We start from the raw sequence: 26528 nt of genomic DNA on the forward strand, positions 1-26528 counted from the left end.
CTGTGTATTTCAGGGCTGTGCACAGGCCTGCTCACACAGAGTGCCTGCTCACACAGAGTGCCTCCCCCTGCTCACACAGAGTGCCTGCTCACACAGAGTGCCTCCCCCTGCTCACACTGCCATCCCTGCTGGCTCTCACAGCCCCTGGCCCCAGCTGGGGGGCACAGCCTGCAGATTTGTGACCCTGTCCTGTTTCTCTCCCTGTTTGGCTGACTCCTCTGTCAGCTGGGGGGTCTCAAAGGGCTCTTCTGCTCTCAGTTGTAGCTCTGTCTCTGCTCAGGTGCTGAACTTTGTGGGTGGATAAGCCAGAACAACTCCTGTGGTGGCGTGTCAGAGCTGGTGGGGTTCTGTGATGAGTGAGGGAGAAATGGACTATTAAAGGAACAAAGGCCCTTTGGGTTGTTTCCTCTGTGATTCATACCAAGAGCCATGGTGAGTAATTTGCCATCTTCTAGATGTAATAAATCCACAGGCTCACATTTTTTCAGCATTTCAGATAGGTGCTTTATATTGTGGGGGATTGTCCCGTTTCCTCTAGTTAGTGAATCAGAGTTTTACAGCGATTTACTGGCTCCAGAGGGCAGCACTGTGTGATGAATTGAGAAACATTCCTGTGACTTCTCCAAGAAGTTTAAAAGTTTGGTTCCAGTTATAGATATTAAATATTCCTTCCTGAAGCTCCAAATACAACTAAACTGTATTATAACTGTGTAAAGTCTTCAGAATATACTAGAGAGTGGCTAAAAAGTTTAAGGAAATGCTGCTTTTGAAAACAAATGTATAAGATGACCTTTCCAGTCTGACAGAGATACATGTTTTTTATCAAGCTGCCCCCAGCCCTGCTGTGCCCCATCACAGGGCGCTGCTCCTGACTTGGCATCCTCGATTTTTGGGCTGCACTGCTAACAGGCTGGGGGGAAAATGGGGATTACTGTTTGAAGATCCTTTAAAATTAAATTGTTAGTAATAAACCAGAGTTGCATGAAGACAGCTGAACAAACTGAATTACTTCTGAGACACGACTTTCTGCTGGATTGGAGCCTTTGCTGGGTTAGGAAATGAATTTACCCAACATTTGTCACTGCCAAATCCTTTTTAATTCTCATTATGCTTGTTTCCTTTATTGCCACAGTTTTTCCAAACATATTTAAGGTAGGTGAGGAAAACTAGGAAAAGTTTGCTATAGAAAAGTAGAGAAAATACAATCATGCTGATATTGCAGCTTTTGAGTTAAAAAGTATTAATCTTATATAATTTTCATCCATTTTTGAGGGGTTTTTAATAGTTCTTATATGTTGAACAAACTGATGGGAGAGTGCTGCTGCAATGGGCACCTGCCTGGTGCAGACTCCTCTGCCAGCACCTGCACAGCAGAAGGTGCTGTGGGCTGGGTTTGTGCCCCCAAAAACCTCCATGTGCTGGTTAGTGCCTTTGATAACCTCAGCAGTTCCTGCAGCCTGGTAGCCAGGAGATTGCACAACATGTTTAAAGTGAGGGATTTGGTTTCAGAAAGGGAAAAGATGCTGAAGTCTTGTAAAACACTGAAACTGCCTTCAGTAAGCACCAGGATTTGCTGAGCAAAGCTGGGGCGGTTTCTGTAGCGCCCACGGAGTTATTAGGGTACAGGATTACTCCAGTTTTATTCAGCACATCAGATTTCCAAAGAATCACCCAATTAAAAGCATTAGAAGCACGTGCATTTTCCCTGGGTCTAATGAAGAAAACAGCTGGGGATTGAGGAGGCAGATGTGTAAAGCTGAGGGCCCAGAGATGGATGGTGGGCACGGAGTTTGGGTGTGATCCCGCTGTGCTCAGTGCCACAGCTGCAGTGGGGCATCCTGAACCCTTCTCTTGTGCAGGCTGAGCGCCCTGCTGGGAGACTGCAGGGCAGGAAGGGAGCAGGGTGCTGAGAGCTCTCAGGTGCTGCCTGTGTCCCTGCTGTGCAGGACACCCTCCTGCCCTCGCTGCCCTCCCCAGCTGCTGGCCCCTGTGCCAGGGCGGTGCAGCCGGGCACCTGTGGCTTGGGCACCGTGGGGTTTGTTCCTGCTGTGGCTTGGGCACTGTGGGGTTTGTTCCTGCCATGGCTTGGGCACCGTGGGGTTTGTTCCAGCCGTGGCACCGTGGGATTTGTTCCTGCCATGGCTTGGGCACTGTGGGGTTTGTTCCTGCCGTAGCTTGGGCATTATGAGTTTGTTCCTGCTGTGGCTCAGGCACTTAAGTGCCTTAATTTTGCTTTCCTTTAAATGCCCTGAACATGAAGAGAACCAACGCTAGCAAATGATGCTAATTTTCCCTTTCCTCTCTCCTTTTGCAGACTGAATGCTGTGATGTGCCCAGGCACTCGGGCGCTTGTGGCTGCCTTTGATTGAAGCCGTTGCAGGGCTGAGCCCAGCCTGGCTGCAGCCTGTGTTCCCGCCACCCCTGCAGTGTTCCTGGCTCAGATGACGTGGACGTAGGTGGCTGCAGTGTCGGTGCCCAGGGGGTTCCTCGCTGTGCACCTGTACGTGCCAGAACCGGAGGGCTGGGGGCTCTGCAGGAGCAGGGTCCCCGTGGGGTGGAGCAGCGCGCCCCCAGCGCCCCGGGCCTGGTGAGCCGTGGAGAGCACGGAGCGGTCAGGCAGCTCCCAGGTGATTTCTGGCTTGGGGAGGCCCAGCGCGACGCAGTGGAGCTGAACGGCCGCCCCCGGCGTGGTGTGGATGGCCGGGGGCGGTCTGCCCGTGATCCGCGGGGCGTAGGCCGCGACCACGACCGGGACGCTGAGGGAGGAGTGCCCGGCATCGTTGTGGGCCCGGCACAGGTAGGTGCCCGTGTCGAGGGGCGAGGCCGCCGCGATGAGCAGGGTGCCGTTGTCCAGCAGCAGGAGCCGCCCGCGGAGCTGCGGCCGCTGCAGCACGCGGCCCCCGGGCAGCGTCCAGGCCACGCGGGGCCTGGGGCTGCCCTCGGCCGGGCAGTGCAGGGCCAGGGGCTCCCCGCTGACCCCCTGCACCAGCCCTGCCGGCTGGCTCAGGATCCTGGGCCTCTGGGCCACCTCCAGCAGCAGCAGCTTCTCGATGTAGCCCACCTGGTTCCGCGCAGCGCAGCGGTACCGCCCGGCGTGCTGGCTCTGGGCGCTGGCGATGGTCAGGGTGCCGCTGCTCCCCGTCACAAACTGGGGTGTCCTGATGCTGCTGGAAAACCACGTGCCATTGGGCAGCATCCAGCTTATATCCGGGGCCGGGTTTCCATCCACAGAACAGTTCAGTGTGATGGGCTTCCCAGGTATTGCTATTATTTTCTCGTTGAAAGGGTTTTTGAACATTGGTCTCCGTAGCATTTCCGTGACTTCCAGCTGCACCACCAGCACAGTCTCTCCCCCATCGTTACGTGCCACACAGATAAAATCCCCCGTGTCTGAGGGCCTGATGTTCCGAATCTCGAGTGTCCCGTTCTTGTGCACCACAATCCTGCTCCCGTAATATGGGGCTGTTAGGAAAATGTTATCAGGCATGATCCACATAATCTGGGGAGGAGGTGTCCCCTCTGCCCGGCAGTCGATGTGTTTCTTGGAGTGCCTCACTGCCGTCACCTTCATGATGGTTTTGTTCCTGTGTAGGCCATTGATGGTGGGGGGTTTGGCAGCCACAGCCAGCCTGTACAGCTTGCTGTCGTCCCCGCCAGGGTTCCGAGCCACACACAGGTACTCCCCAGCATCCAGCAGGCCGGCCTGCCCGATGGACAGCGAGCCGTTGGCGTGCAGGGAGTGCCTGTCTGTGGACGAGGAGATCATCTCACCGGAGGGCAGCAGCCAGAATATCTGTGCCCTGGGCTCTCCAGCAGCCTCACAGTCCAGCAGGGCTGTGTCTCCAGCTGTCACTGCGACGTGTGTCTTGTGGTTGTGCTTTATTTGAGGGGCTGCCACAACGACCGTGACGTGGATCTTCATCTCGTCCCTCCCCAGGGTGTTTTGGGCGTAGCACGTGTAGTCTCCTCCTTCTGCCACTCCAGCTTTGTTGAGGTGCAGAGTGCCATTGTGGAACAGGACGTACCTGCGAGCCCCGTGCCCGCTGTCGTCCGCCAGCATCGCGTCGTTCACCACCGTCCCATCCGGCAGGCCCCAGGATATTGCTGGGGTGGGCGACCCCGAGGCCTTGCAGTCCACTCTGAAACCCTTCCCGTACGGCACCAGCTTCTTGAACTGCTGCTTGTGGTCAATCTTGGCTGGTTCCATTGCGATGCTGACTTTCATCAGGATCAGATCTTCCCCGATTCTGTTTCTTGCGACGCACAGGTAATCGCCTGCATCCTTTTCTGTAACTGCCTCAATAGCCAAGGATCCGTTGGGGTAGACATGGATCCGACTTCCCATTCTGTTGGGACAGAGAGAGAGGAAAAAAATTATGGCAGCAAGTGCTGGGGGTGAACACTGAGCACTGGAAGGGACTGAACGTGCTGGCATCACGGTATAACACAGAGTCTTTCCACAGGTGCTGTGCCCATGCCTCCTGCCCACCCAGCGTGTCCTGCCCTGATGTCACTGCCAGTTTTGGAGTTGTTGGATGTGAGCAGTGCTGGCTCTGCTGGGAACACCCTGGGCTGGGGCTCTCCCTCCTAAGGTGGAGGTGAGTGTTATGTGGGAGGGAGTGGGGGGACACCCCAAAGATAGACATGGCAGAGATGAGAGAAACCCTTCCCTCCTGAGCCCTGTTTCACAAATCTGTTACAAATAACCCCCTCCTCTAAACTGACAGCAGTCAGCCAGTGCATGGTGACAGCAATTATCTTAATTCAAATATGACTTGTACCTGTTTTGAGACCTCATTCACCTATAGCAATTGATGTAATCTGTTAATAGGTCTGTTATTAGATACAGATGCTGTTAGAACAGATGTTTCACAACTGTTAATACTTAAAATTTGGTTTAGTTCACAGCGTATTAGTGCTGTAATAGGCTCTTACATGAGCACCAGAGCTGACAGTGTTTGCAGCTCCACAGAGGGGGAGGAAAAAAGGGTCATACCTGTGCCACTGGTCCACAAGAGCCTTGGAGGGCAACCTCCAGATTATCCTGGGCTTGGGCTCCCCACCTGCTGTACAGTTCAGAAGCAGCCTGTCCCCAAAGCTGAGCCGCGTCAGTTCCTGGGAGGCGCTGGCAATTTTGGGAGGCGCGTCGCTGCGCTGCACGGTGAGGCTGACCACCCGCCTGTCGGAGCCCGTGGAGCTGGTGGCGATGCACTCGTAGGTGCCGCTGTCGGCGGGGCTGGCGCTGCCCAGGAGCAGGGTGCCGTCGGGCAGCAGGGCCGGCCCGGCGCGCAGCGCCTGCCGCGCTCGGAGCTCGGCGCCGCCGGGCAGCACCCAGTGCACGCTGGGCTGGGGCCGGCCCCGCGCCGTGCAGGGCAGCCGCAGGCTCTGCCCCGCCGCCGCCGCCACGCTCTGCCTGCGCTGCTCCAGGATGGCGGGCGGCGCCGCCACCACCTGCAGCCGCAGCGGCAGCGCGTCGGAGCCCGCGGCGTTGCGGGCGCGGCAGGTGTAGGTGCCGCGGTCCAGCACGGTGAGCGCCCGCAGCAGCAGCGTGCCGTCCGGCCGCACCGCCGCCCTGCCGCGGCCCGCGCCGCCCGGCCGCAGCTCGGAGCCGTCGGGCAGCAGCCAGGAGATGCGGGGCGGGGGGCTGCCCCGGGCCCGGCACGGCAGCGCCGCCGAGCCCCCCGAGAGCGCGGTGGGCGGGCGGGCGGCGGCGATGCGCGGCGGCAGCGCCAGCACGGCCAGCGTGGCCCGCAGCCGCGCCGAGCCCAGCGCGTTGGCCGCCGTGCACTCGTACTGCCCGCCGTCCTGCGGCGCCGCCCGGGCGATGGACAGCGTCCCGTTGGGCAGCACCGACCAGCGGCTGGCACCGCCGGCGGCCGCGGCATCGCGCCCTGCGGAGCGAGGCACGGACAGTCACTGCCTGGGATGCGCTGGGACAACCTGGCACTGCCTGACTGCCTGGGACACACTGGGATAGCCTGGCGCTGCCTGGCACTGCCTGGGATAACCTGGCAAAGTCTGGCACTGCCAGGTACTGCCTGGGACTGCCTGGCACTGACTGGCACAGCCTGCCTCTTGTTGCGTTTTCCTCAGTTCCAAATACCCTGACCTGCTCTTCTCTGCCCAAATAACCAAGACAACAGCGATAAACTACAAAGAAATCAGCGAATTCTGCGTATAGACTGATAAAGCTTTAAAGTAGGAATGAAGCTGAATGTCGAGTAGAGACAAAGTTTGGATAAAGCACGTGGGGCTTTGCAATCCAAACCTGGCACAGCTGTAACCTAATTTAAGTGGTTTTTACCACATTTTTGTTTTTGCTTGTCTCAGTGTCCTGGAATAGCAGGTAATGTGCAATGAATACTGAATTCTTCCCATGATAAGCAAGGAATTATAATTAAACATAGGTTTGATTTTTCTAATAATTTCACTAAAGATCTGTTCCAGAATCACCACTAAGATTCTCCATCGAGTCTGTCACTGTTTCCAAGTTTACCTTCCACTAATATTTCTCAGTATTCTGAAATGAAGCAGTGCTTGAGTTTGGCACACAGAAGAGGTGCCAAACTACAGGGCTAATGGAAGGTAAATTGTAGAGAGGTTTATCAAGCTCACCTGCTAATATCTTGGTCCACTGTATCGTTGGAGGAGGGTTCCCAGTAGCTTCACAAGGAATGAAAGCATCGGAATCCGCCAGCACAGTGAAAGCAGCCACCTTCCCTCCGACTATTCTGGGCTTTGAGAAGTGGTTTTTGCTTGCAGAGCCTGCGGTGATGGGGCTGGGCAGGGTGGTGGTGTCTTGGTTCTGTCGCCCGTCAGACGAGGCACTGACGGAGCTGTCCCTGTCCCGACCCTGTGGAGATGGCATCTGTGGTGCCTGCAGCGCGTTCCCCCTCTCGGTGCCCTGGGGAGGCAGCCTGGGATGGGGATGGGGATAGGGCTGGGGATGGGGATGGGGATGGGACTGGGACTGGGAAGGGGAATGGGGATGGGTCTGAGGATGGGGCTGGGGATGGGGCTGGGAAGGGGAATGGGGATGGGTCTGAGGATGGGGATGGGGCTGGGGATAGGGCTGGGGATGGGAATGGGGATGGGGCTGGGAATGGGGCTGGGAATGGGGATGGGGCTGGGAATGGGGATGGGGATGGAGATGGGGCTGGGCATGGGGATGGGGATGGGGCTGGGGATGGGCATGGGGCTGGGCCTGGGGCTGGGGCTGGCCGTGCCCCCGGGGGGCTGGGGGCGCTCTCGGGGGCGCTGCGGGCCCGGCGGCAGTGGGGGCTGGCAGGGGCGAGGGCCGCAGGGTGCTGGGGGCAGTGACTGCAGCGGGCACAGCTCCGGCTGGCACTGTGGGCTGTGCTCCCTGCTGCTCCCGCACAGCTCCCTGCCCCAGAGCCAGGCGGGGCTCTGCTCCTGCCCTGGCACTGGCCCTGCTGCGCTGGGCAGGCCCTGGCCCTGGCGTGGCCCTGGTGGAACCAGGGGGCTCGTCCAGCCACGGTGAGGTTTGGGCACCCATGGTGGGGGTCTGGGCAGGACTGGCAGCAGGTGCCGTGGCCGGCTGGGCGTTCCTGTGCGAGCCTGGTGGGGTTTGGGGTGCCATGGGGGGGCTCTGAGCAGTCACAGTGCCGGGCAGTGCCACTGCTGACGGGGTGCCCCTCCGGGTGCCCGGGGCTGCTGCTGTCTGTGTGGCTGCTGTGGGCCTGTGCTGAGGGGCCTCGGGGCTCTCAGGGACCCCCAGTGCTGCTGCTTCGGTCCTGGGGACTGCACTGCTGCTCCCAGGGACAGGGTTTGCAGCTGCGAGGCTTGGAGGCACGGCTGGTGATGCAGGAGCTGTCACCGTGGGGATGGCTGCAGGGGTGGCTGCAGGAGTTGCTGTGCTCGCTGCAGGGGTGGCTGTGCCCACTGCAGGGATGCCTGCAGTGCTCTGGGCTGCAGGAGTTGCTGTGCTTGCTGCAGGGGTGCCTGCAGTGCTCTGGGCTGCAGGAGTTGCTGTGCTCACTGCAGAGGTGCCTGCAGGGATGGCTGCAGTGCTCGCTGCAGGGGTGCCTGCAGTGCTCTGGGCTGCAGGGGTGGCTGCATTGCTCACTGCAGTGCCTGCAGTGCTCTGGGCTGCAGCCACACGCTGTGGGGCAGGTGTTTTAGGAGGCCTCTTCCTCCTCTGACCTCTCCTTCCTCCCGCTCTGAGCATTTTAGTTTTGGCAGCTCTGGTGTTGGTTTGAGGAGTAAGAACAAGTGTGACTGTTGGCTTCAAACCCGTCACACCCAATCCACTGGCTGCAGTAGGGGCAGTGCCCTCTGCAGTGACAGACACGACTGTGGCAGCAGCTTTTTGCCTTGCACCATGTTTCTTTTCCTCCTCCCTGAGGAATGCTGTGTTTTGATGGGTACCCATGGGGTGCTCCAATGGCATTTTCATGGTGGAGGGGGAGGACTGGGGTGTGTCTGGGCTAAATGGATTGATGATGGAACTGCTGGAGTTATTCAAGGTTGGTACAGTTGATATATAGTTCATATTAAGTTGGACACCCGTAGCCACAGCTGTACTTCCTCTGGCAGACCCTGGCCTCCCAAAATTGTACCGGGGCTCCTTCATGCCTGGGACACGTCCTGGTCTGACAATTCGTCTCCGGCCAGAAATTTTCCTTCGCCTTCCATGGTGCTGCTGGAGCTGGGCTGGATGGGTTGGACCGCCCTGGATAACCTGAATTTGCTGATGAGCAGTGAAAGTCGAGGCAGGTGGATTAGGGGCTCCTCCTTTCTGAGTACTGTCAAAATAAATGGGGCCAAATTCAGAGCTTGGTGCATTGACTGTCGCCACAGGGACCTGGTGATCTGTTCTGGTGGGGACATTATCAATAGACTCAGTAAAAATATGTAACTTGTGTGCTGTGTTTTGGGGAGTTACAGCCTTGCTGGTGCCTGTAGCTTCTGTCATGGATGCAGACTTTAGGTGCTGGTTATTACTTTCCCCAGAATATACTGACTTTTGCCCAGCAGGGAAGAGTATGGCTGTCCCACTTGGTACAGTTGGCTGTTTTACACCATTTGCTGATATTTGACTCAAATTGGATCTTCCCCATGAGTCTGCAGGTTTGGGAAGTGTTTGCAGCCTTTTGCTGGCAGGTGCCCCAGGGTGAGGAGGAGGTGAGGGTAGGGGAGTTATTGGCTCTGAGAGCAGAACAGAGGTGCTCCAGGCAGGAGGGGGATTCTCAGTCCCCTTGGGCCCTGCAGTGATGGTGAGCTCTGTTGCTCTGCCCAGAGCAGGCACTGGGGATCTCTCTGTTGCTGGTATCATGAATTCTTCTTCTGGAGATACGAGATCACCAGATGCCTCCTCCTCATCCCCGGGTACCTCTGAGAGCCTATGGGCTTGAACGGGTGGTTCTGTTGCAGCTTCTCCTCGTTTGTCTGCCACTGTCGAGTTCCTCTTTGTTTTCTGCAGCAGGGCTGCCCAGCGCTGCGGATCAGCTCTCCTGCCCGAGGGAACAAACTGTCTCCTGCGTGCCCTGAAGCGCCGGCCCGTCCTGTCAGTGTGGGGCTGGTGGGGCAGGTTCCCGTGGCTGTTCCTGGGCTGTGTGCCCTGGCTGCTGGCCGCTGGTGCCGCAGGTTCCCCGAGAGCCCTCGGGGAGCCTGCAGTGCCTGAGGGGCGTCTCTGTGCTGCCACAGGGCGCAGCAGCTCATTGCCAGAGCCCTCTTCCCACTCTCCCACAGCTCCATGCCTTTGCTTCAGAGCGGTTTCATCCTGTCTCGCCAGCACTTGGAAAACCAAAAGATCGACCCCGAACCGGTTGGCCGCCACGCATCGGAAGTAGCCCAGGTCTCGCTGCGTCACCCCTTGTATTCTCAAGGTGCCATTGGCAAAAATGTGTTTGTTCCCAGCAGACTGGCGGAGGATCGTGTGCTCAGGGAGCACCCAGGTGACGGCAGGGTCCGGGGCAGCCGTGGCCGTGCAGGGCAGGAGCAGCGTGCTGCCAAGAGCAGCGGGCAGCTGGGCTCCATTGACGCCGCCGTGTCCCACGTGGGGATCCAGCACCGTAATCCGGAATGTGAGCACGTCAGCGTCCCCGTGGTTGGTGCTGATGCAGTGGTAGAGCCCCGAGTCGAACACGTTGGCTGTCCTCAGCGTCAGCAGCCCGCTCTTGAGGACCAGGATCCTGCCATCCTCGCTGATGTGGGGGGCCCGCACCCTGCTGCCATCAGCCAGTATCCACCCCAGGGCAGGGGCTGGCTGCCCGGCCGCCTGGCAGCCCAGCTCCACCGAGCCCCCCACCAGCACCGTGTGCTCCGTCTGGGTGCCGTTGTCCCTGGCAATGAGGGCCCAGCCGTGGCTGCCCCGCTGGCTGTCCTGGCCGGGCAGGGCCGCCCGGGCGTGGGTGGCGTAGCGCAGGTGCAGCGAGCTGAGCGTGGTGGCTGTCCTGTCCAGCTGCAGCGACACCTGCCTCTGCAGCAGCCACGCCGGCTCGGCCCGCAGCTCGGCCTCTACCCTGGTGAACAGCTCGTCCTTCTCGCTGGGCACCTGCCTGTATCTGTGGCTGGCAGAAGGCTCCTCAGCTGTCCCCACGGTTTGCTCCAGTTTCAGAGGGGAGCTGCTGTACAGGGCCAGGATGCTCCACAGCTGCTGGATGTGCCCATAATCAATGCCACACACCAGGAATGCTGAGAACGAGGCTTGGAGCACTCTGCTGGGGCCACTTTGGTCAAACGAGATGGGAGACATTTCTTTAGGTCTCTGGACATCGCAAACCAAGTTGCCTCGATTTCCTGCCTGGTCAGTCATATTCAAAACCACAGATCCTATGGGAGCCATCAAGTCCTTGGGACTCACAAAACTGAAATCCCCATCGTCTGGCACCGAGAGGTTTCTGGATTTCAGGGAGTCATCAATGACTGGCTTCGTGCAGGTGAAAGATGCAGAAGGGAGATCCGCTAAACTTTTCCCATTGTGAGTTTTGGGACTAGCACAGACCGGGCATTGCTGGACACCAGAACTTCTCTCTTTTCTGCACTTTATAATATCTGAAGGGAAGAAAACCTCAGTAAGTTTCTGTGCTACAAGTTTTAGTGTTAAAAATGACATATAGCTACTAACAAGAGGTTCTTTAAAATAAAATAAAACCAAAGCTTGAAGTGATATGTGAATGGCAGCAGCAGGGAAAGTCCCAGAGCCCCTTGAGTTCCTGACTTTCTTTTTAAAGAATCAAGTTCAATGTGTCTCTTGCTCTTGCCAATTCCACAAAAGTTAGCTTGTTCCCTGTGGATTCTCCCAGTGCACAGAAGCTTTAGACTGGCCAAGGAAAATTCTCCATTAAGAAAAGCTGCACTTGGGAATGGCCACAAGATTCATTTTATCTGGGAAATGCAGTGGTGTTAATCTCCTTATCCTGATTGCACACACCTACACAAATCCTACCTTCCAGTCTTTTCTGGGAGAATAAACAGGTGAGTAAAGGACAATTACCTGTATCAGGAAGAGCAGGATGCTACAACAGGACTGAAGAGCATGAACAAAACTTCAGCTCACCTGGTCTCTCCTGTGCCCACGCTGCCAGCCCCTGCAGGCTGCAGTCGCAGGACCAGGGGTTTCCATGGAGGTAAATGCTCTCAAGCTCTGACATGTAGGAAAACATCTCTTGGGGAAGTGAAGTCAGCGCATTGTCAGACAGAGAGATGTGCTTCAGGAAGGATATTCTGAATATTTGGCTATAGCGCAAGGTCACAAAAGTGTCTGGGTGCAGCTGCTGAAGGAAATTTCCATCCAGGTGCACTAGCCTCAAGGAGGTGAGTCCGTAGAAAACATTGGGATTCACAAATTCGATTTGATTGTGGTCCATGTGCAGCCGTACCAAGCTGTTCAGGCCATAAAATACATCCTGCTGAAGCACTCTGACCTTGTTGTAACTCATTTTTAAGACCTGTTCATGAAAAAGTAGCAAATGCATAATATTAAGCCATGTTAAAGTTATAGGACCCCTAATAAATGCTGCTGAAGGCTGCTCTGTGGAGTGACAGTTCTTCACCAGACCAGGAATGCCAGGTAACTGGAGTTTCTTTAAAGAACTGAAGTGTTTATATGCAGTGTGTTAAATTTCTGCACAGTTTGGCCTTTTTTCATAAAGGCTAGAAAGGGACAGGATTGTACTGAAGGGAAAGGGAAATCTCAGTGGAAAAAAATCCTCAAAAAGCCCCAAACTGACTAACAAATTAACAATGACAGGTTTCCTTTTATAGACAGAGTAGTTGGAGCTTTGCAATCTTTCTGCTCTGTAGGAAGAGTTTTGACTGCAGTTTCCTGCTAAGGCACAGCTGAGAGACACCTACCAAAGTGTTTGTTGTGCTCTGTACCCTGTACCTGAGTGCCTGCCTGGGAAGGAAAGACATTTCCCACCAGGACCCTGGATTCTGAAGGCTGTTGGCTTTCACATGAGTAAGGTAAGAAACAGGAAACTGAAATGCTGCAGAAGGCTGCCCTGTGGCTGCCTACCAGTATCACTGGGAGTTAAATCATAACCAAATTAACACTGCTCATTCAGCTCTTACCTGCAGCGAGTGTAAATCTCTGAACGCCTTCTCAGGGACGGTGCTGATCTCATTGCTGTGCAGCATCAGCAGCTCCAGCTTCTCCAGGCCAGCAAAGTCCGTGGGGCTGAGTTTTCTCAGGCTGTTGTAGCTGTATGGGATGGGTTTAGTCAGCTCACAGCTTTTAAATCCAACCAACCCAAAACAAAAGCACCGCTCTTTGGGAATGGCTGAAGGTAAGCAGCACGGCCCTTGCCAAGAGGAAAGTGAGTCATTCCTCCAGGTTGGCACAAAAGGTGGTCGCTTTTCCAGGACAGGGCTCTGATGGTGAATTCCCAGTGGGTGGGGTGAGTGACAGCAATGAAACACATCTGTCTGTGCTCACTGTGCCACCACCTCGGTGAAAAGTTCCTTGTGTATTTCTGCAGACACATCTGCGTGGTTCAAAGGGTATGTGCATCAAAAGGGACACACAGATCAGACAAATACTGCTGATGGGTCTGATCATTTGATTTATGAGAGAGGACACTTGCTGGAAACTGCATGAAGGGGCCAGACAAGCCTGGGTGTGATCTATTCCCTGCTCCTTTAACCACTCAGAGAATGGAGCCACCACAGAGGCTGACATGGCCAGACAAGGGAAATTTCCCTTGAACTGAGCAGCTGAAAGCATAGACCCTAACGCTGTGGGACATCCTGAGTGACAGAATCGCAGAGCAGGCTGGACCTGAAGGGACCCAGAAGGATCACTGAGTCCAGCCCCTAAGTGAAAGGCTCACAGGGGGATCTAACCCCGACCTTGGTGTTGCATCACTGCAAAGTCTCTGCAGATTTAATACCCGTGCTCCCTTTCCAGACCACCTTCTGAGCTCTGGACTATCCTTCCCCAGAGAGAAATCTATTTCAGCCTTCTTCCAGCTTCCGTCCTACAGACACAACACATTCAGGTAATATAAAGGAAAGTTAAGTTCAAAACTGTCTGAAGTTCTCACTGTCCTGTGCTGCATGCCCAGAATTTCTCCTTTCTGTGGGTGGTCTCGGGCTCTGCTGGCTGCGGCTGCAGCCCCTGCTGAGCGCTGCAGAACATTACAGACTCACCTATAGCTGCGGTTACACTCAGCCCTAAACCCGGACGGTTAATTAGTGTCGTGCCAAGCTCCGAAGGGCAGGCAGAGCGCTCGGCGGCCGCGGCTCACGTACCCCAGGTTGATGCGCTGCGCGTCGGGCGGGATGCGCGGGGGCACGGCGCTCAGGTAGCGGAAGGTGCAGTGGAGCTCGGCGGAGCCGCGGCAGGCGCAGGGCCGGGGGCAGGCGCTGGCGGCCGGCAGGGCGGCCAGGCAGGCGGCCAGCAGCGTCCCCAGCCAGCGGCGCCCCCACTCCGTGCGCGGGGCCCGCATCGTGCGCGGTCCTACGCTGCCATCCCCGGCGGCTCCTCGGGGCGAGCGGAACACGGGGCGCCAGCCCAGCCCAGCCCAGCCGCTCGGGTTAAGCCATCAGCAAAAAGGAATTCTTAACTTGAAAGGAAAACCCGCCCACGGACCAGCCCCCAGCTCTCGGGTTTCCCCTCAGCCACGGGTCGGTGTCGCGACGCAAGGCGCTGTCACTCGACGGCTGCCCCGCGGTGCCCGTGCGGGGGATGCGGGGGCAGGAGAGCCGGGATCCCGCGGGGAGCCGGGGCAGCCGCAGCCGTGCCCGCCCTGTGCCCCGGCCCCGTGTGCCCGGCCCGGCTGTGCGAGCGCTCCCGGCCCCGCCGGCGGCTCATCCCCCGGAGGCGGCTCCACACGTCAGCTCCTTCCCGTTCCGAGCAGAATTAACTCATTTCGCATCCCTCGCACAAACCCGCACCGGCCGCTCGCTGCCACCTGCGTGCCCCCACCTGCGCCTCCCTCCGGGGCCGGGCAGGGGCAAACCCGACACCGCCTCCTCCCCCGGGGCACCCCGGGCTCCCCGCAGCCCCATCGGCGCCGCTCGCTGCGGGCCGGGGACGGAGGAGCGCCCGCCGCCTCTGCGGGGATGCTGCGGGACCGGCGCCGCCGCTCCCTGGGAGCTCCGCACGGGGGGGAACCCCGCATCCCCAAACCCCGCACGGGAACCCCGCATCCCCCAGCCCCGCACGGGAACCCCGCATCCCCCGGCCCCGCATCCCCAAACCCCGCACGGGAACCCCGCATCCCCCGGCCCGCATCCCCCGGCCCCGCATCCCCAAACCCCGCACGGGAACCCCGCATCCCCGAACCCCGCACGGGAACCCCGCATCCCCCGGCCCCGCATCCCCCTGCCCCATACGGGAACCCCGCATCCCCAAACCCTGCATCCCCCAGCCCCATACGGGAACCCCGCATCCCCAAACCCCGCATCCCCAAACCCCGCACGGGAACCCCGCATCCCCGAACCCCGCACGGGAACCCCGCATCCCCCGGCCCCGCATCCCCCTGCCCCATACGGGAACCCCGCATCCCCAAACCCCGCATCCCCCAGCCCCATACGGGAACCCCGCATCCCCCGGCCCCGCATCCCCCGGCCCCATACGGGAACCCCGCATCCCCGAATCCCGCATCCCAGAACCCCTCATCCCCCAGCCCCGCATCCCCAAACCCCGCACGGGAACCCCGCATCCCCCGGCCCCGCATCCCCGAATCCCGCATCCCAGAACCCCGCATCCCCCGGCCCCGCATCCCCGAATCCCGCATCCCAGAACCCCTCATCCCCCGGCCCCGCATCCCCGAACCCCGCATCCCCCAGCCCCATACGGGAACCCCGCATCCCCCGGGCCGCCCGGCGGGGCTCGGCTGCCCCGCACTCGAGGAGCGCCCTCTGTCCGGGGGATTCGTGCCCGACCCTCCCAGGACCGGCCGGTGCCACCCTTAGTTCGGGTTGCAGGACGTTCCCTCTCGTTGTGGAGGTGTCTGTCGGTGCTCCAGGGGCTTTTCTCGGCTCAGAGGTGTCTGTGACAGCCTCAAACTCCACTGACAGCAGCTTTCTGCTCAGAGTGTGTCATTCTAGGGCAAACCTCCTTCTAGGAGTCCGACTGGAGATGTAAAGGCAATACAAAGCTTTAAAGATAAGATAAAGGCTCAGATATATTTTTAGAGTTTCTGAAATGGTTCAGATGAGCTCAGAATCAAATGTGAGCTGTGGGAGTTCAGCAGGGTTGGCAGGAACGGGGTGTTCTGTGTGGGGCAGTTAGAGCTTCACTCGTGGGGTTTGCTGGCTGGTGTTTGCTGTCTCAGGGTTGGATGGTCCCACCTTGGCCCAGCACGGGAGCTGGGCAGGAAACGCTGCCCCACTCGTGTCACCGCACTGGGGCTCCCAGAAAAACAAACAACGCCTCAGCTGAGCCCTGCGCTGAATCCTGAGGCGGCATCTTCAGGGCCCACCCTAAGAACAGGGGAACGGTAACAGCTCACGCTGAATTCTGTTCCCTGGGTGCCAGAGAGGGTGAGAAGGCCGGTGTTATGTGCCTTTTCTCCATCCTAATTGCTGTCTGAAAAGCAAAGCATCAATTGCTCTCTTTCAGCTCATCAATTTTTTTCTTCTGGGAGACTGAGGTCAAGGCTTCTGCAGTGACACATTCCAATGCTGTGCTTCCGTGAGTTTAAACTCAAGGTAAAAGACGTTTTTAAATTATTTGTACCAGTCTCCATAATTTGTAGACATGGTAGACAAGGAACTGAAGCCCCTTCTGAGAATATTTTCCAAAATCACGTTTCTGAAAATCTGCATTAAAATAAAAACAAATGTTTTAAATGTACGTGGACCTTGTTGATATTTTAAGAGCAGGGTTTTCCTCTCAGGATGTGCTGTCTGTTGTCATTAAGCTGCAGCTCCCACTGCTGAGAGGCAGAGCATTACATTACAAGAGACACAGAGCTCTTGCTCCGGAAGGTGGCTGGGGAACATGTGGAATATTTTATTGTGATGTGGCTGGGATCTCCCGGGGCAGCCTTACGGGGAGCACAGTGGTTGTAAAAACCCTGGCTGAGCTCGCTGCTTTGCTGGCAATCCTGGCCCGTGTCTGACCGTGAGACATTGGTTTGGCTGGAATTCATTACAAGGGAGAATGAAGGGAGCTTTTTGTGAAGTGAAACTATATTTTGGCGAGAAAGTGTGACTGAGTGTGAGCTCAGGAGGGCTGGGAAGGGGAAAGCTGAGTGAGGGAGCTGTTTGTGAACTGCATCTGCACAGCAAATTGTATGCATCAAAAACGGAATTTCACGATTTCAGCTCATTTTTCAGCAGTTCAGTTCCTAACTGTGGAATTCCTTTCTGTGGAATAACCTGGCTTTGTCTGAGCCAGGAGGGCAGGCAGAGCTGCTCCACAGCTCATCTGTGAGGTCTGTGTGCTCCTGGGGCACTGTGGGCAGGGACAGTGGGCAGGTCAATAGCAATGCAATTAAAGGGACAGCTTTGGAGAATACCACCCCGGTGTGTTTCATGCATCAGTGTCGGCAAACGGGTTTTTTATGCAATTCTAATCTTAATTAGGTGCCTGAATTATGTACCTGGGTCTTGTTTGGTGACGTTTGGTTTTACATTGGTTGTTCCATTGCAAACATTGGTGATGTTTGGTTTTACATTGGTTGTTCCATTGCAGGCATGGGCTGGTCCCTCCCCATGCCCCTGTTCCCCTGTGATGCTGTCCCTGCTGTTTGCCAGGCTGGCCCTGCAGGTGCCTCTGCTCCTGCATTCCCACTCTGCCTCCGTTTGTCCCTCCTCGTGCTCTCTCTTCTCTCCACGTTGTGCCAATTCTCCTCAAAGGCTCTGTGCAAAGTTTTCATGCTGTTCTTCTCCGTCACAGCTTCTTGCTGGCCCAGCTCTCCCAGTGCCTGGTGGGTGGCTGGATCCTCGGAAAGGAGCGCCGTGCTGGGGGTTTTCACAATAACACACCAAGGTACAGCTCTCCTGGGGCTAAGGCCACAGCCAGACATTCCAGCTCCGCCGTAATGAGCTGGACAGGCTCCCAGCAAAGCAGCCAGTGCCTCTGGAGGCAGGGCCAGTGCTTGGAGCTGCTGGTGCTTTGTGCTGGCATTGCTGTGGGACAGTGGTGCTGCCTGCGTGGGCAGGGGGTGCTGAGCTCAGGGCACCAAGCAGCCTCAGAGGAGTGCAGGCTGTGGAGGGGCCTGGGCCATGGCTGCCTCCCTGTGCCCTCCTGTCCCCAGCAGATTCCTTGTGTCAGCAGATTCCTCCTGTCCCCCTGTGCTCCAGATTCCTTCTGTCCCCCTGTACCCCAGACTCCTCCTGTCCCCCTGTGCTCCAGGTTCCTTCTGTCCCCCTGTACCCCAGACTCCTCCAGTCCCCCTGTGCTCCAGGTTCGTTCTGTCCCCCTGTACCCCAGATTCCTCCTGTCAGCAGACTCCTCCTGTCCCCCCTGCACTCCAGGTGCCTCCTGTCCCCTCTGTGCTCCCGATTCCTTCTGTCCCCCCTTTACCCCAGACTCCTTCTGCCCCCCTGTACCCCAGGCCCCTTCTGTCCCCCCGTGCTCCCTCAGCCCCCGGGCTGGAGACAATCCCTCCTCTTGGGGAGGGATGGGCTGTCCTTGATGTCCACACCGGCTGTGAGGGGCCAGGGGCCCCCGTGCTGGTGCTTTTGAGGCCCCTGCAGCAGGGATGGCCCGGGGCTGGGTGAGTCCCCCACGGGTGGGCAGCCACAGCAGCTCCTCTGGCTGCCTCACCCAGCACGGCCAGCGCCTGTTGAGGGAGAGGGGTTCCTGCATTTCTGTGACCCCTCTCTGTGTCCTGGCAGTGCTGCAGGTGGGCAGCAGGGAGGGGCTCTCTGTCCCTGCACTCAGAGGAAAAGCCCGTTTGACCCTCGGTGTGCCCGAGGAAGGTCTGCTCTCCTCATTACTGGAGCAGCCGGGTAATTCCATGTTTGATCTGCTCCCCCAGGGGTTCCTGTGCTCTCGGGGAGATCTTTAATCTCCTGTCAGGCACCTGCAGATCCACTCCAGGCCCTGCTGCCAAAGCACTTCTGCAGGTGCAGCCTGGATGCTCTCAACACTCGTCTTTTACATTAGTGGAATGGTATTTCACGGTTGGAATTGCAAAACCAGCACCGAACCAGATTTTGGAGGTCTCTGTCTTGCTCTCTGCAGTTGTTTCCTGAGGGTGATTAATCAGGCATGTTCCTGTTTCTGGATGGCCACTATGCATCATGGATTTACATCCACAGGATAAGGCAGCAAGCCTACAAATCCATAGCCCCCATAACCTATGGGTCTAATGCAGTAATTAAAGGAAAGTGTTCTGCAGTTCATTAACAAGAACCTGAACATCTCCCAGCAAAACAAAAGCTGATCTTTGCTGCACAAGTTTTGCTTGTTCTGGAATAACAATTTGTCATCTGCTGAAGATAGCTCTGCACATTGGTCTTTAATTCAGCTTTTAAATTGTTGAAAAAACAAACAGAAACACCTAACAAAAACCCAACCAACCCCTGCCCTCACCCAAAGAAGCCAAGAGAAACCTCTGGGTAAGGGAGATGAGGCATGGCTGTTTATTGCCAGGTTACAGGTCACAGTGTGTTTCTGAATTCTGTTTTATGGCGGTTTATTCCCAAGTTACAGGTCACAGTGTGTTTCTGGATTCTGTTTTATTTCCCCGTGACAATTAAAGGCACAGTTTCACGGCAGAGCCCAGGTGTGAGCTGCAGCCTCCCCTGCCCATCAGCCCGTCCCAGCCCTGCTCGGGCAGGAGCTGCTCTGCTCTCAGGTGCCAGCAGGGTGGGGCACAGGTGCCTCCTGCAGGCACAGCCCTATTTAGGGCAGGCACAGGGGCAGAGCCTCTCTGGCTGGGCAGGGGCTCTCTGTGTCCCTGGTTGGAGGCTTGGGACTGAAAACCAGCAATGGCAGCGTGTGAGAAGCCTCATGGATGTAGGAATTACTGCATGAGCCTGTAAAAGTCAAGACTAGAAAATGAGAGCTCTTCTGTGCTGAACTCTGTTGAGAAAGGAGGCGAAGGTGCCTGTTCTGCAGGTAAGGAAGCCTCAGTGCCACCCTGGGGTCTTGATGCTGGCAGCACAGGGGGGAGGAGTGGCCTTCACCTGGGGAATGTGGTTTGCTTGCTGAGCTCCCCGTGGTGGGTCACACAGAACTGGATTTACTCTCCTGAGTGAGTTTAACTCGCACTGCTGGACTTTCCTGCTGTGGCTGTGCCAGCAAACAGTCAGTGTGGGCTCTGGGGCTGTGTGTGCCAAATGGGCAGTGCTGGGCTGGTGGAGAACTGGCACTGGTAAGCTGATGGAGGCAGAGGGGATGCTCACTTGCTGGGCCATTTTAAAACCCTTGGTTCCAAGTGATGGAATAGCTTTCCTCTGGAAGAGCATGTGAGGAATTGTTTGGGAGGAGAAGGCATGGAAAGTGTGATATGGATTGAAAAGTGGAGAGCTCAAACTTGCCACTTTCTCCTTTTTCTCCATTTGTATGCACAGCAGAGTAGTTCTCCACCACTTTCAAGTAGCTGAGAATACCTAATTTTAAATCCTTTAAAAATTGTAATTCTCCTAATTGAAACAATGAGGTCATAGCTGGACAATGATCTCCCACTGTCTCTTCTGCCACTTTAGTCTTAACAATATTTTCCTATGGCTCCTTGAATGACTCACAGGGACTGCTGTGTGGCTGCTGGCTTCCCAGAGCTCTGGAAGTGGCTGTGCCCTATGGCAAATTAAATGCTCATGAGCTGCTCTGCTTTGAGCTGTGGATGTGGGGTGGTTCAACATTTAAACCACGCTGGAGCTGTGGTGTCACTTATTAGACTTAATAAGCTTATTTGTGTTGTGGTTTAATGTGGATCACCACAGGCAAAATCGAGATCTGGTCAAAAAGCCACTTCGCAAACGTCTGCAGGTGATGCAGATGATGAATCTGTGCTGGCCAGTTCTGCTCCAGCCCTGAGTGAGGCTCTGCAGTGTCTGTCTGTGCTCTGCATCCTGGTTCTCAGGCTGAGTTTGACCTCAAGCCCCTGCAGAGAAGTCTCGGAGCTGTCACACAGAGCAATGTGACTCGGTGGTTTAAAATGGGTGTTTCTAGGTGTAATGCTGAAAATGTCTGGAGCCTGCTGGAGCACAGGAGGAAGTTCAGTGTGGCAGGTGCCCCATTTGATGGCTTCACCCCCCGAGTGAGGGGCGTGAGCAGGAGCAGCCCTGCTGGACTGGAGGGGCCACCTGTGCCATTCCCAGTGACCCAGTAAAGGTGCTGGCCAGGGCCTGGGCTACTGCCTCCCTGACTGCAAGGGAAGGGGCAATTCTGAATTAATTACATCACTGAAGGGATCTCTAGAGCACGCTGGGCTTTGTCTTGTTGTGGTAGCTCTGAGCTATGGATGTATTGGTAGTGGCACAAATCCAGGTCCCCTGGGCCCAGAGGCTCAAACAAACTTTATCAGTGAAGTGAATTCCACTCCAATTACAGGAAACCAGGGCCAATCTCACTCACCAAGGAAGTGCATAGATGTCTATTTGTGAGAGCATTTATTTGCCTGTGGAATGCCTTTTGGTGCCATTGCAGTGCCAGGTGTGGAGCAGGGCCTTGCCTGGCCCTGGGCTGTCAGCTCTGACCTGCCCTGGCACCTGGCTCCAGGTGTTGCAGTGCCCTGGGAGGCGGTGCCAGCACTGACCCTGCCCTGGCACCTGGCTCCAGGTGTGGCAGTGCCCTGGGAGGCGGTGCCAGCACTGACCCTGCCCTGGCACCTGGCTCCAGGTGTGGGAGTGCCCTGGGAGGCGGTGCCAGCACTGACCCTGCCCTGGCACCTGGCTCCAGGTGTGGCAGTGCCCTGGGGGAGATGCCACCCCTGCCCAGCCCTGCTGGCACGTCCCTGGTGGCGCTGGGCACCCTCAGCAGGGCTGGATGGAACAAAAGCTCTCTCTCTGTCAGGGGCAGTGTAAAGCAGGAAGGGGCTGGCGGGGGCACAGCCTTTCCTTTCCTGCCTGGTTCCCTGGGGCTGCTCTCGTGTTCCCTTTGGTTTGGAGTGGGTTTCAGACTGCTCTGTGTGTTGGTTTGTGTCGGGGCTGTCGGTTGGATCAAATGTCCTTTCCATTATGAATGTAAGAGGCTCTCCAGGGATGAATGCTGCAGACTATTCCAGAGCACTGTTTTCTTCCAGCAGGCCTCCTATGGCATATCCAGCTGCAGTGCTGGAGTCAGGAAATCCGATGCTTTTGTACATATCAAAGTGCAGCAAGCCTCCACTGCTTCACCCCGCAGCTTGCTCTGGTTCCTCGCCTCCCTGTTGCTGTTGGCACAGCCCTCAATGCAAATTCCATCATTTGGGGGCTCGGGGAAGGGGCAGAGTGTGGGGCAGGCCCTGGTGCCAGCCTGGGGGGCACTGTGCTCCTCTCCTGGCGTTTCAGGGCTGGGGGGCACTGTGCTGCTACCCTGGCACGTCAGGGCTGGAGGTGCTGCAGGGACCCTCAGGGACCCCTGAGCAAGCAGGGACCCTCAGGGCTCTGGGGTTTGGGACCCTCAGGAACCCCCAACAAGCAGGGATCTCCAGGCTCTGGGGTTTGGGACCCTCAGGGACCCCCGGGCAAGCAGGGATCTCCAGGCTCTGGGGTTTGGGACCCTCGGGGACCCCCGGGCAAGCAGGGACCCTCAGGGCTCTGGGACCCTCAGGGACCCTCAGGCTCTGGGGTTTGGGACCCTCGGGGACCCCCGGGCAAGCAGGGACCCTCAGGGCTCTGGGACCCTCAGGGATCCTCAGGGCTCTGGGATCCTCAGGGACCCCCGGGCAAGCAGGAACCCTCAGGGACCCCCGGCAAGCAGGGACCCTCAGGGCTCTGGGACCCTCAGGGACCACCGGGCGAGCAGGACCCTCAGGCTCTGGGGTTTGGGACCCTCGGGGACCCCCGGGCAAGCAGGGATCTCCAGGCTCTGGGGTTTGGGACCCTCAGGAACCCCCAACAAGCAGGGATCTCCAGGCTCTGGGGTTTGGGACCCTCGGGGACCCCCGGGCAAGCAGGGATCTCCAGGCTCTGGGGTTTGGGATCCCTTGTGCTCAGCCCAGCGTGATCTGGTTTTATTTATCCTGTCAGGGATGTGGGATAGAGAGCACTTGGAGGCGACTCGACAGCCGCTAAAATAAATGTTCTTTTCTGTTTATTCCTTGGCTTGCATCTGGAAATTAAATGTGCTGCATTAGGAATCTCAAACTCCGACTGTCTTCCTGAGTCCTTAATTGAAGACAGGTCAAGCCCAAAAGCATGACTGACTTCTGTTGCTGCACTGGGACAAATCACTGATTCTGGAGAGGCTGTGGGTGCAAGGCATTGCTGCTGTAGGTACAATACATCACTGCTGTACAGAAAAGCTTTGCTTTGATTGGGACATGGCAATGACTCTGGTTTGGAATGGCTGAACCTCACAATAGGAAATAGATCAAGAAAGACTTTAATGCTGGTCTTGGTAAAACTACAGCAAGATGTGAATGCAGGCTGAGGGCTTTCTGTTTAAAGCTGGTACGTCTCTGCTAAAAACCGCTGAATTTTCCACAACAGTCAGCTTAATGCTGCATTTTTTTACATAAAGAAAATTGTTGAATCAAGCTGAAAGGAATGTGTCCTTAATTCTTTCAGCAGTTCTTGAGCCACACGTTCAGCAGCTCTGCTCACAAGCCCCAGCAATGTTGTTCTCATTTCTACAACATGTGCCTCAGTTTCCTGAGTGGAACAGAGAAGGGCTCTTTCCTCCGTGGTGTCTCGGGCTGGGGTGGTGCCCTGTGGGTGCAGCAGTGATTTCCCAGGGGAGCTGAGCCCTGCAGGTGCTGGAGCCCCGGCTGGTGCTGTGCTGAGGCTGCTCTGGGTCCACTCCAGAGCTTTGTCCTGCTCATCTGCCCCTGCCAGCGGGGACTGGTGCAATTAAACAGCTTCTAAACCTCTGCCAGCGTGTTAATAAACCTTGTTTATGTGCAAAGCCCTTGGACAACAATTCTAAACACCGGATTTATTTGCAGTAAATGTTGGACTTGATCACAGGAGATTTTCTGCGTTTGCAAACACGACGCACATTTGTGCCGTGTTGCACAGCACCAGGTTCCGTGCTGGCAGGGGTGGGTGGTGGCTCTGGGGCTGCTCCTGCCCCTCCTGTGCTCCCTGTGCCTGGCACTGCCTGAGGAGCAGCCCTGGGCAGGGCTGGCAGCGTTGGGGCAGCACTCAAAGCCACCCCGGCCCTTCCAGCAGGGCTGTGCCCACAGGTGGGAGAGCCCAAAGCCTACCTGGGCAAAACTACTGCTTTCCCAGCAACTGAACAACATGCAGTCTTTCCTTTCCTAGAAAAGGACTTTCAGAATTCCCTTTTCAGTACAAGAATGAAAAAGGACAGCTTGGCTTCCTTCCCTTTCTGAAAGACTCAGCTCATTTCTGAGTCCTTCCTGGAAAAACATTTTCTGATGTTGAAATTAGCCAAGACCAGAGTTGCTGCCTGGGAGTAGTTAGCTGTAAATTCACATGCTCTTGGCCTCTGGTTCGCTTTATCTCCTTGTGCTTAGCAGAAAGCCTTTGGCTTTGTTCTGGTTTTGCTGACAATGTGAGGTCCACAGCGACTGCCCTAGGAGGATGTTACAGTCCTGAGATTAACATCGTGTGTGTTGGGCAAAGCTGGCAGCCTCTGTGCCCCACTGGTCATGGGATGGCACGATGTGCGAGTGAAAACTGGATTTTATTCCAGTTTGTGTCGGTCTCACTGCAGCACCAAGGGTCTGTGAGATTCCCTCTGGGAGCTGCAATTCCTGCACAGGGCAGCAGGGACAGGGTGGGGGCTGCTGCAGACCCCAGGCCTCGGCAGGGCTGGAGCTGCTGCTCAGACAGCCTTGGGGTGCCAGGCTCCCTCGTGCCACGCCGTGCCTGTGTGTGCTCACGGGGCTGGGTGTTGGCACATCCCAGCAGTGCCTCACAGGAGCACCCTGGGCCCCTGGTGCTGCTTTCCAGGCACTGGGACAGCGCCTTGGGTGGGGCTGGGAGGAGCACTGGGGATGCTGGGGGTCCAGGCTGTGCCAGGCTGTGCCAGGCTGTGCCAGGCTGTCTCCAAAGGAGCTCTGGCCCAGGAGCTGCACTCTGCTCCCTCCATCCACCTCTGGTCTCAGAAGAATAGGAAACATCTGGCGGAGAGGCCACGTAGCTGGATCTTTGAAGTGCAGATGCTTGGGAGAGTTGTGTACAAACATGGAGCTGGGGTTTCCTTGCTGTTGGAACCTGTGGCACTTTCCCTGTGCTGAGCCCTGCTCTGCCTGGCATCTCCTGGGCAGGGTCTCCTGCTGGCTTCCCCTCTCCCTGGAAATGCTGGCTCGAGTACAAGCCAAGCCCAGGGTGCCCAGGGCTCACTCTGTCCTGCTGGCAGCTTTCCCTTGTGACTCCCTGCAGAAAATACCTGGTTGGGTGTGCATGAGCTGGATTCCATCTCTGGGTCGGGGTGAGCAGGGGTGGGGGGCCAAATTCTGATCCAGTGATGACATGGGTAAACTCCCCCTGATTTCCAGAGCTGAGTGGCTGTGGAGGGCTGGCTTTGCAAATCCAAGTGCCTCTGACAAACACATTTGGCTCCCTTTCTGCCAGCACTCCATTATTTTTTCCCCAGCTCAGATGTTTACGTGAGCGCTTGCTGGCTCGAGAGGCTGGATGTGTCTGGTTATATTTGAGGAGATAAATGGAACTAAACACATCTGGCAAATGCCAGCAGCCCTGCTCAGCTGGAGGAGGCCTGCAGGGCCCTGGCACCCTGGTCTCAGCTCTGCTCTCTGGTTCTCCTGGCTGGGAGGATGCAGGTTTGTTGTAGAGTTCCCGCTGATGTGCACAAGGGCTTCACCCCCCTGAAGTGGTGTCCAGGGGAGCCTGAAATCCAGCCAGGCTGTGGGAATGGCACTGAGGTTGTGGTGGGCAGAAATGCTCAGAGACAAACCCCTCGTGTCACGTGGATAAATGATTTTTTGCAGCATGAGAAGCACTGGTATTAGTGGCACATGTCTGTAATAAGAACAGATCTGGGGCCAGCACCTTTCCTGCAGTGCAGCATTGAGCCAGTGTGATTTGTTTATCCTGATTCTGAGATAAGCAGCTGCTGTGGTTTAAGCCCAGCCAAAGCCAGCGCAGCAGTGTGTGGGACAGATTTTACCATTTTATTCCATGTATTAAGAAGACAATAAATTTAATCTGTATGGCCATGAGAGGAGCAGCCCCCTCAGTGAAATGTGCTTTCAGCAGCAGGAGTGCAGGAGGGGCACAGGGTGGGAGAACATAAAACTGAGCATAAACACCTTCCCGGAGCAGGCTGTGCAGGAGCTGCCTGGCTGTGCCGGGCTCTGAGGGTCCAGAGCAGCCCTGGGACGGGGCAGAGCTGGCAGGGCTTGCACCCCAAGCCTTCCCTGCGATGGGCTGCACGCAGGGATGGAGAGCCTCACCTCCATTTCTGCATTATTCCTCTCCTTCCCGGCCTGCCTGGGCAGGGCACGAGGAGCTTCTCTCTGTCCTCCTGGATGGACGCGCTGTTCTTGGCTGATGTATTCACCAGCGTTATGAGCTGTAACTTTGTGTTAAAACCAAAGCGCTGCGTGGAAGCAGCAGCCAGCAGGGAGTCAAGGAATGCTGGATGTAACAGCTCCCACAGTGGTTAAGCCATTGCACTGAGCACTTTGACTCATTGCTGCTCCTCCTCTCTGATTCCTTGGACATCAAACGCTGTCCTGGTTTTTCTCGCAGTTCCTTTTCTTGCAGGAGGTTTTTCTTCCTTTTCCTCCTCTTCCAGAAAAACCTTTTCTGGTTTTTCTCCCTTTCCTCTTTTCTCGCAGGAGGTTTTTAGCTGCAGTTCCTTCCTGTGGTCACTGCCCCAAATGCAGCATTCTGGGGGTGCCCTTTGCATGGGCATCGGGTGCCCTTTGTGTGGGCATCTCCTGGGGCTCTGTCCCTGCCCCTCTGCCCTCCTCTGTGCTCTGGAGCAAAGCCCAGAATACCAGGGAGATTTTCCTTCCTGATCTGCTGGGCCTGGATGGAAGGAGGGAGCCTTTTCCACCTGCAGCAGCAGATTGTGTTTG

General features: G+C 56.7%; 1 protein-coding gene across 1 annotated transcript; it reads right to left on the minus strand.

Annotated features, from left to right (window-relative positions):
* Positions 1–2427: 2427 nt before the first annotated feature.
* IGSF10 (immunoglobulin superfamily member 10) lies at positions 2428–13913 on the minus strand. Its single transcript, XM_058031387.1, has 8 exons — positions 13717–13913; positions 12538–12667; positions 11522–11912; positions 8122–11016; positions 7205–7848; positions 6616–6940; positions 4997–5891; positions 2428–4346 (listed from the first exon to the last, which is right to left on the minus strand). Exons 1-8 carry the CDS (start codon positions 13911–13913, stop codon positions 2438–2440), a joined length of 7386 nt encoding a protein of 2461 aa, XP_057887370.1. The 3' UTR covers positions 2428–2437.
* Positions 13914–26528: the final 12615 nt, after the last annotated feature.

This window comes from Melospiza georgiana, chromosome 10 (genome assembly GCF_028018845.1).
Source record: "Melospiza georgiana isolate bMelGeo1 chromosome 10, bMelGeo1.pri, whole genome shotgun sequence".
Taxonomy (NCBI): domain Eukaryota; kingdom Metazoa; phylum Chordata; class Aves; order Passeriformes; family Passerellidae; genus Melospiza; species Melospiza georgiana.

Bases quoted from the DNA above. Each gene is read 5' to 3' on its own strand.
- IGSF10 (XM_058031387.1), bottom strand. From the start codon at position 13,913: ATGCGGGCCCCGCGCACGGAGTGGGGGCGCCGCTGGCTGGGGACGCTG. The intron at 11,913-12,537 runs GTAAGAGCTGAA...TTTCATGAACAG, and splicing joins GAGATTTACACTCGCTGCAG to GTCTTAAAAATGAGTTACAA. The intron at 6,941-7,204 runs GCCCAGCCCCAT...CCCCATCCCCAG, and splicing joins ACGGCCAGCCCCAGCCCCAG to CCCTATCCCCATCCCCATCC.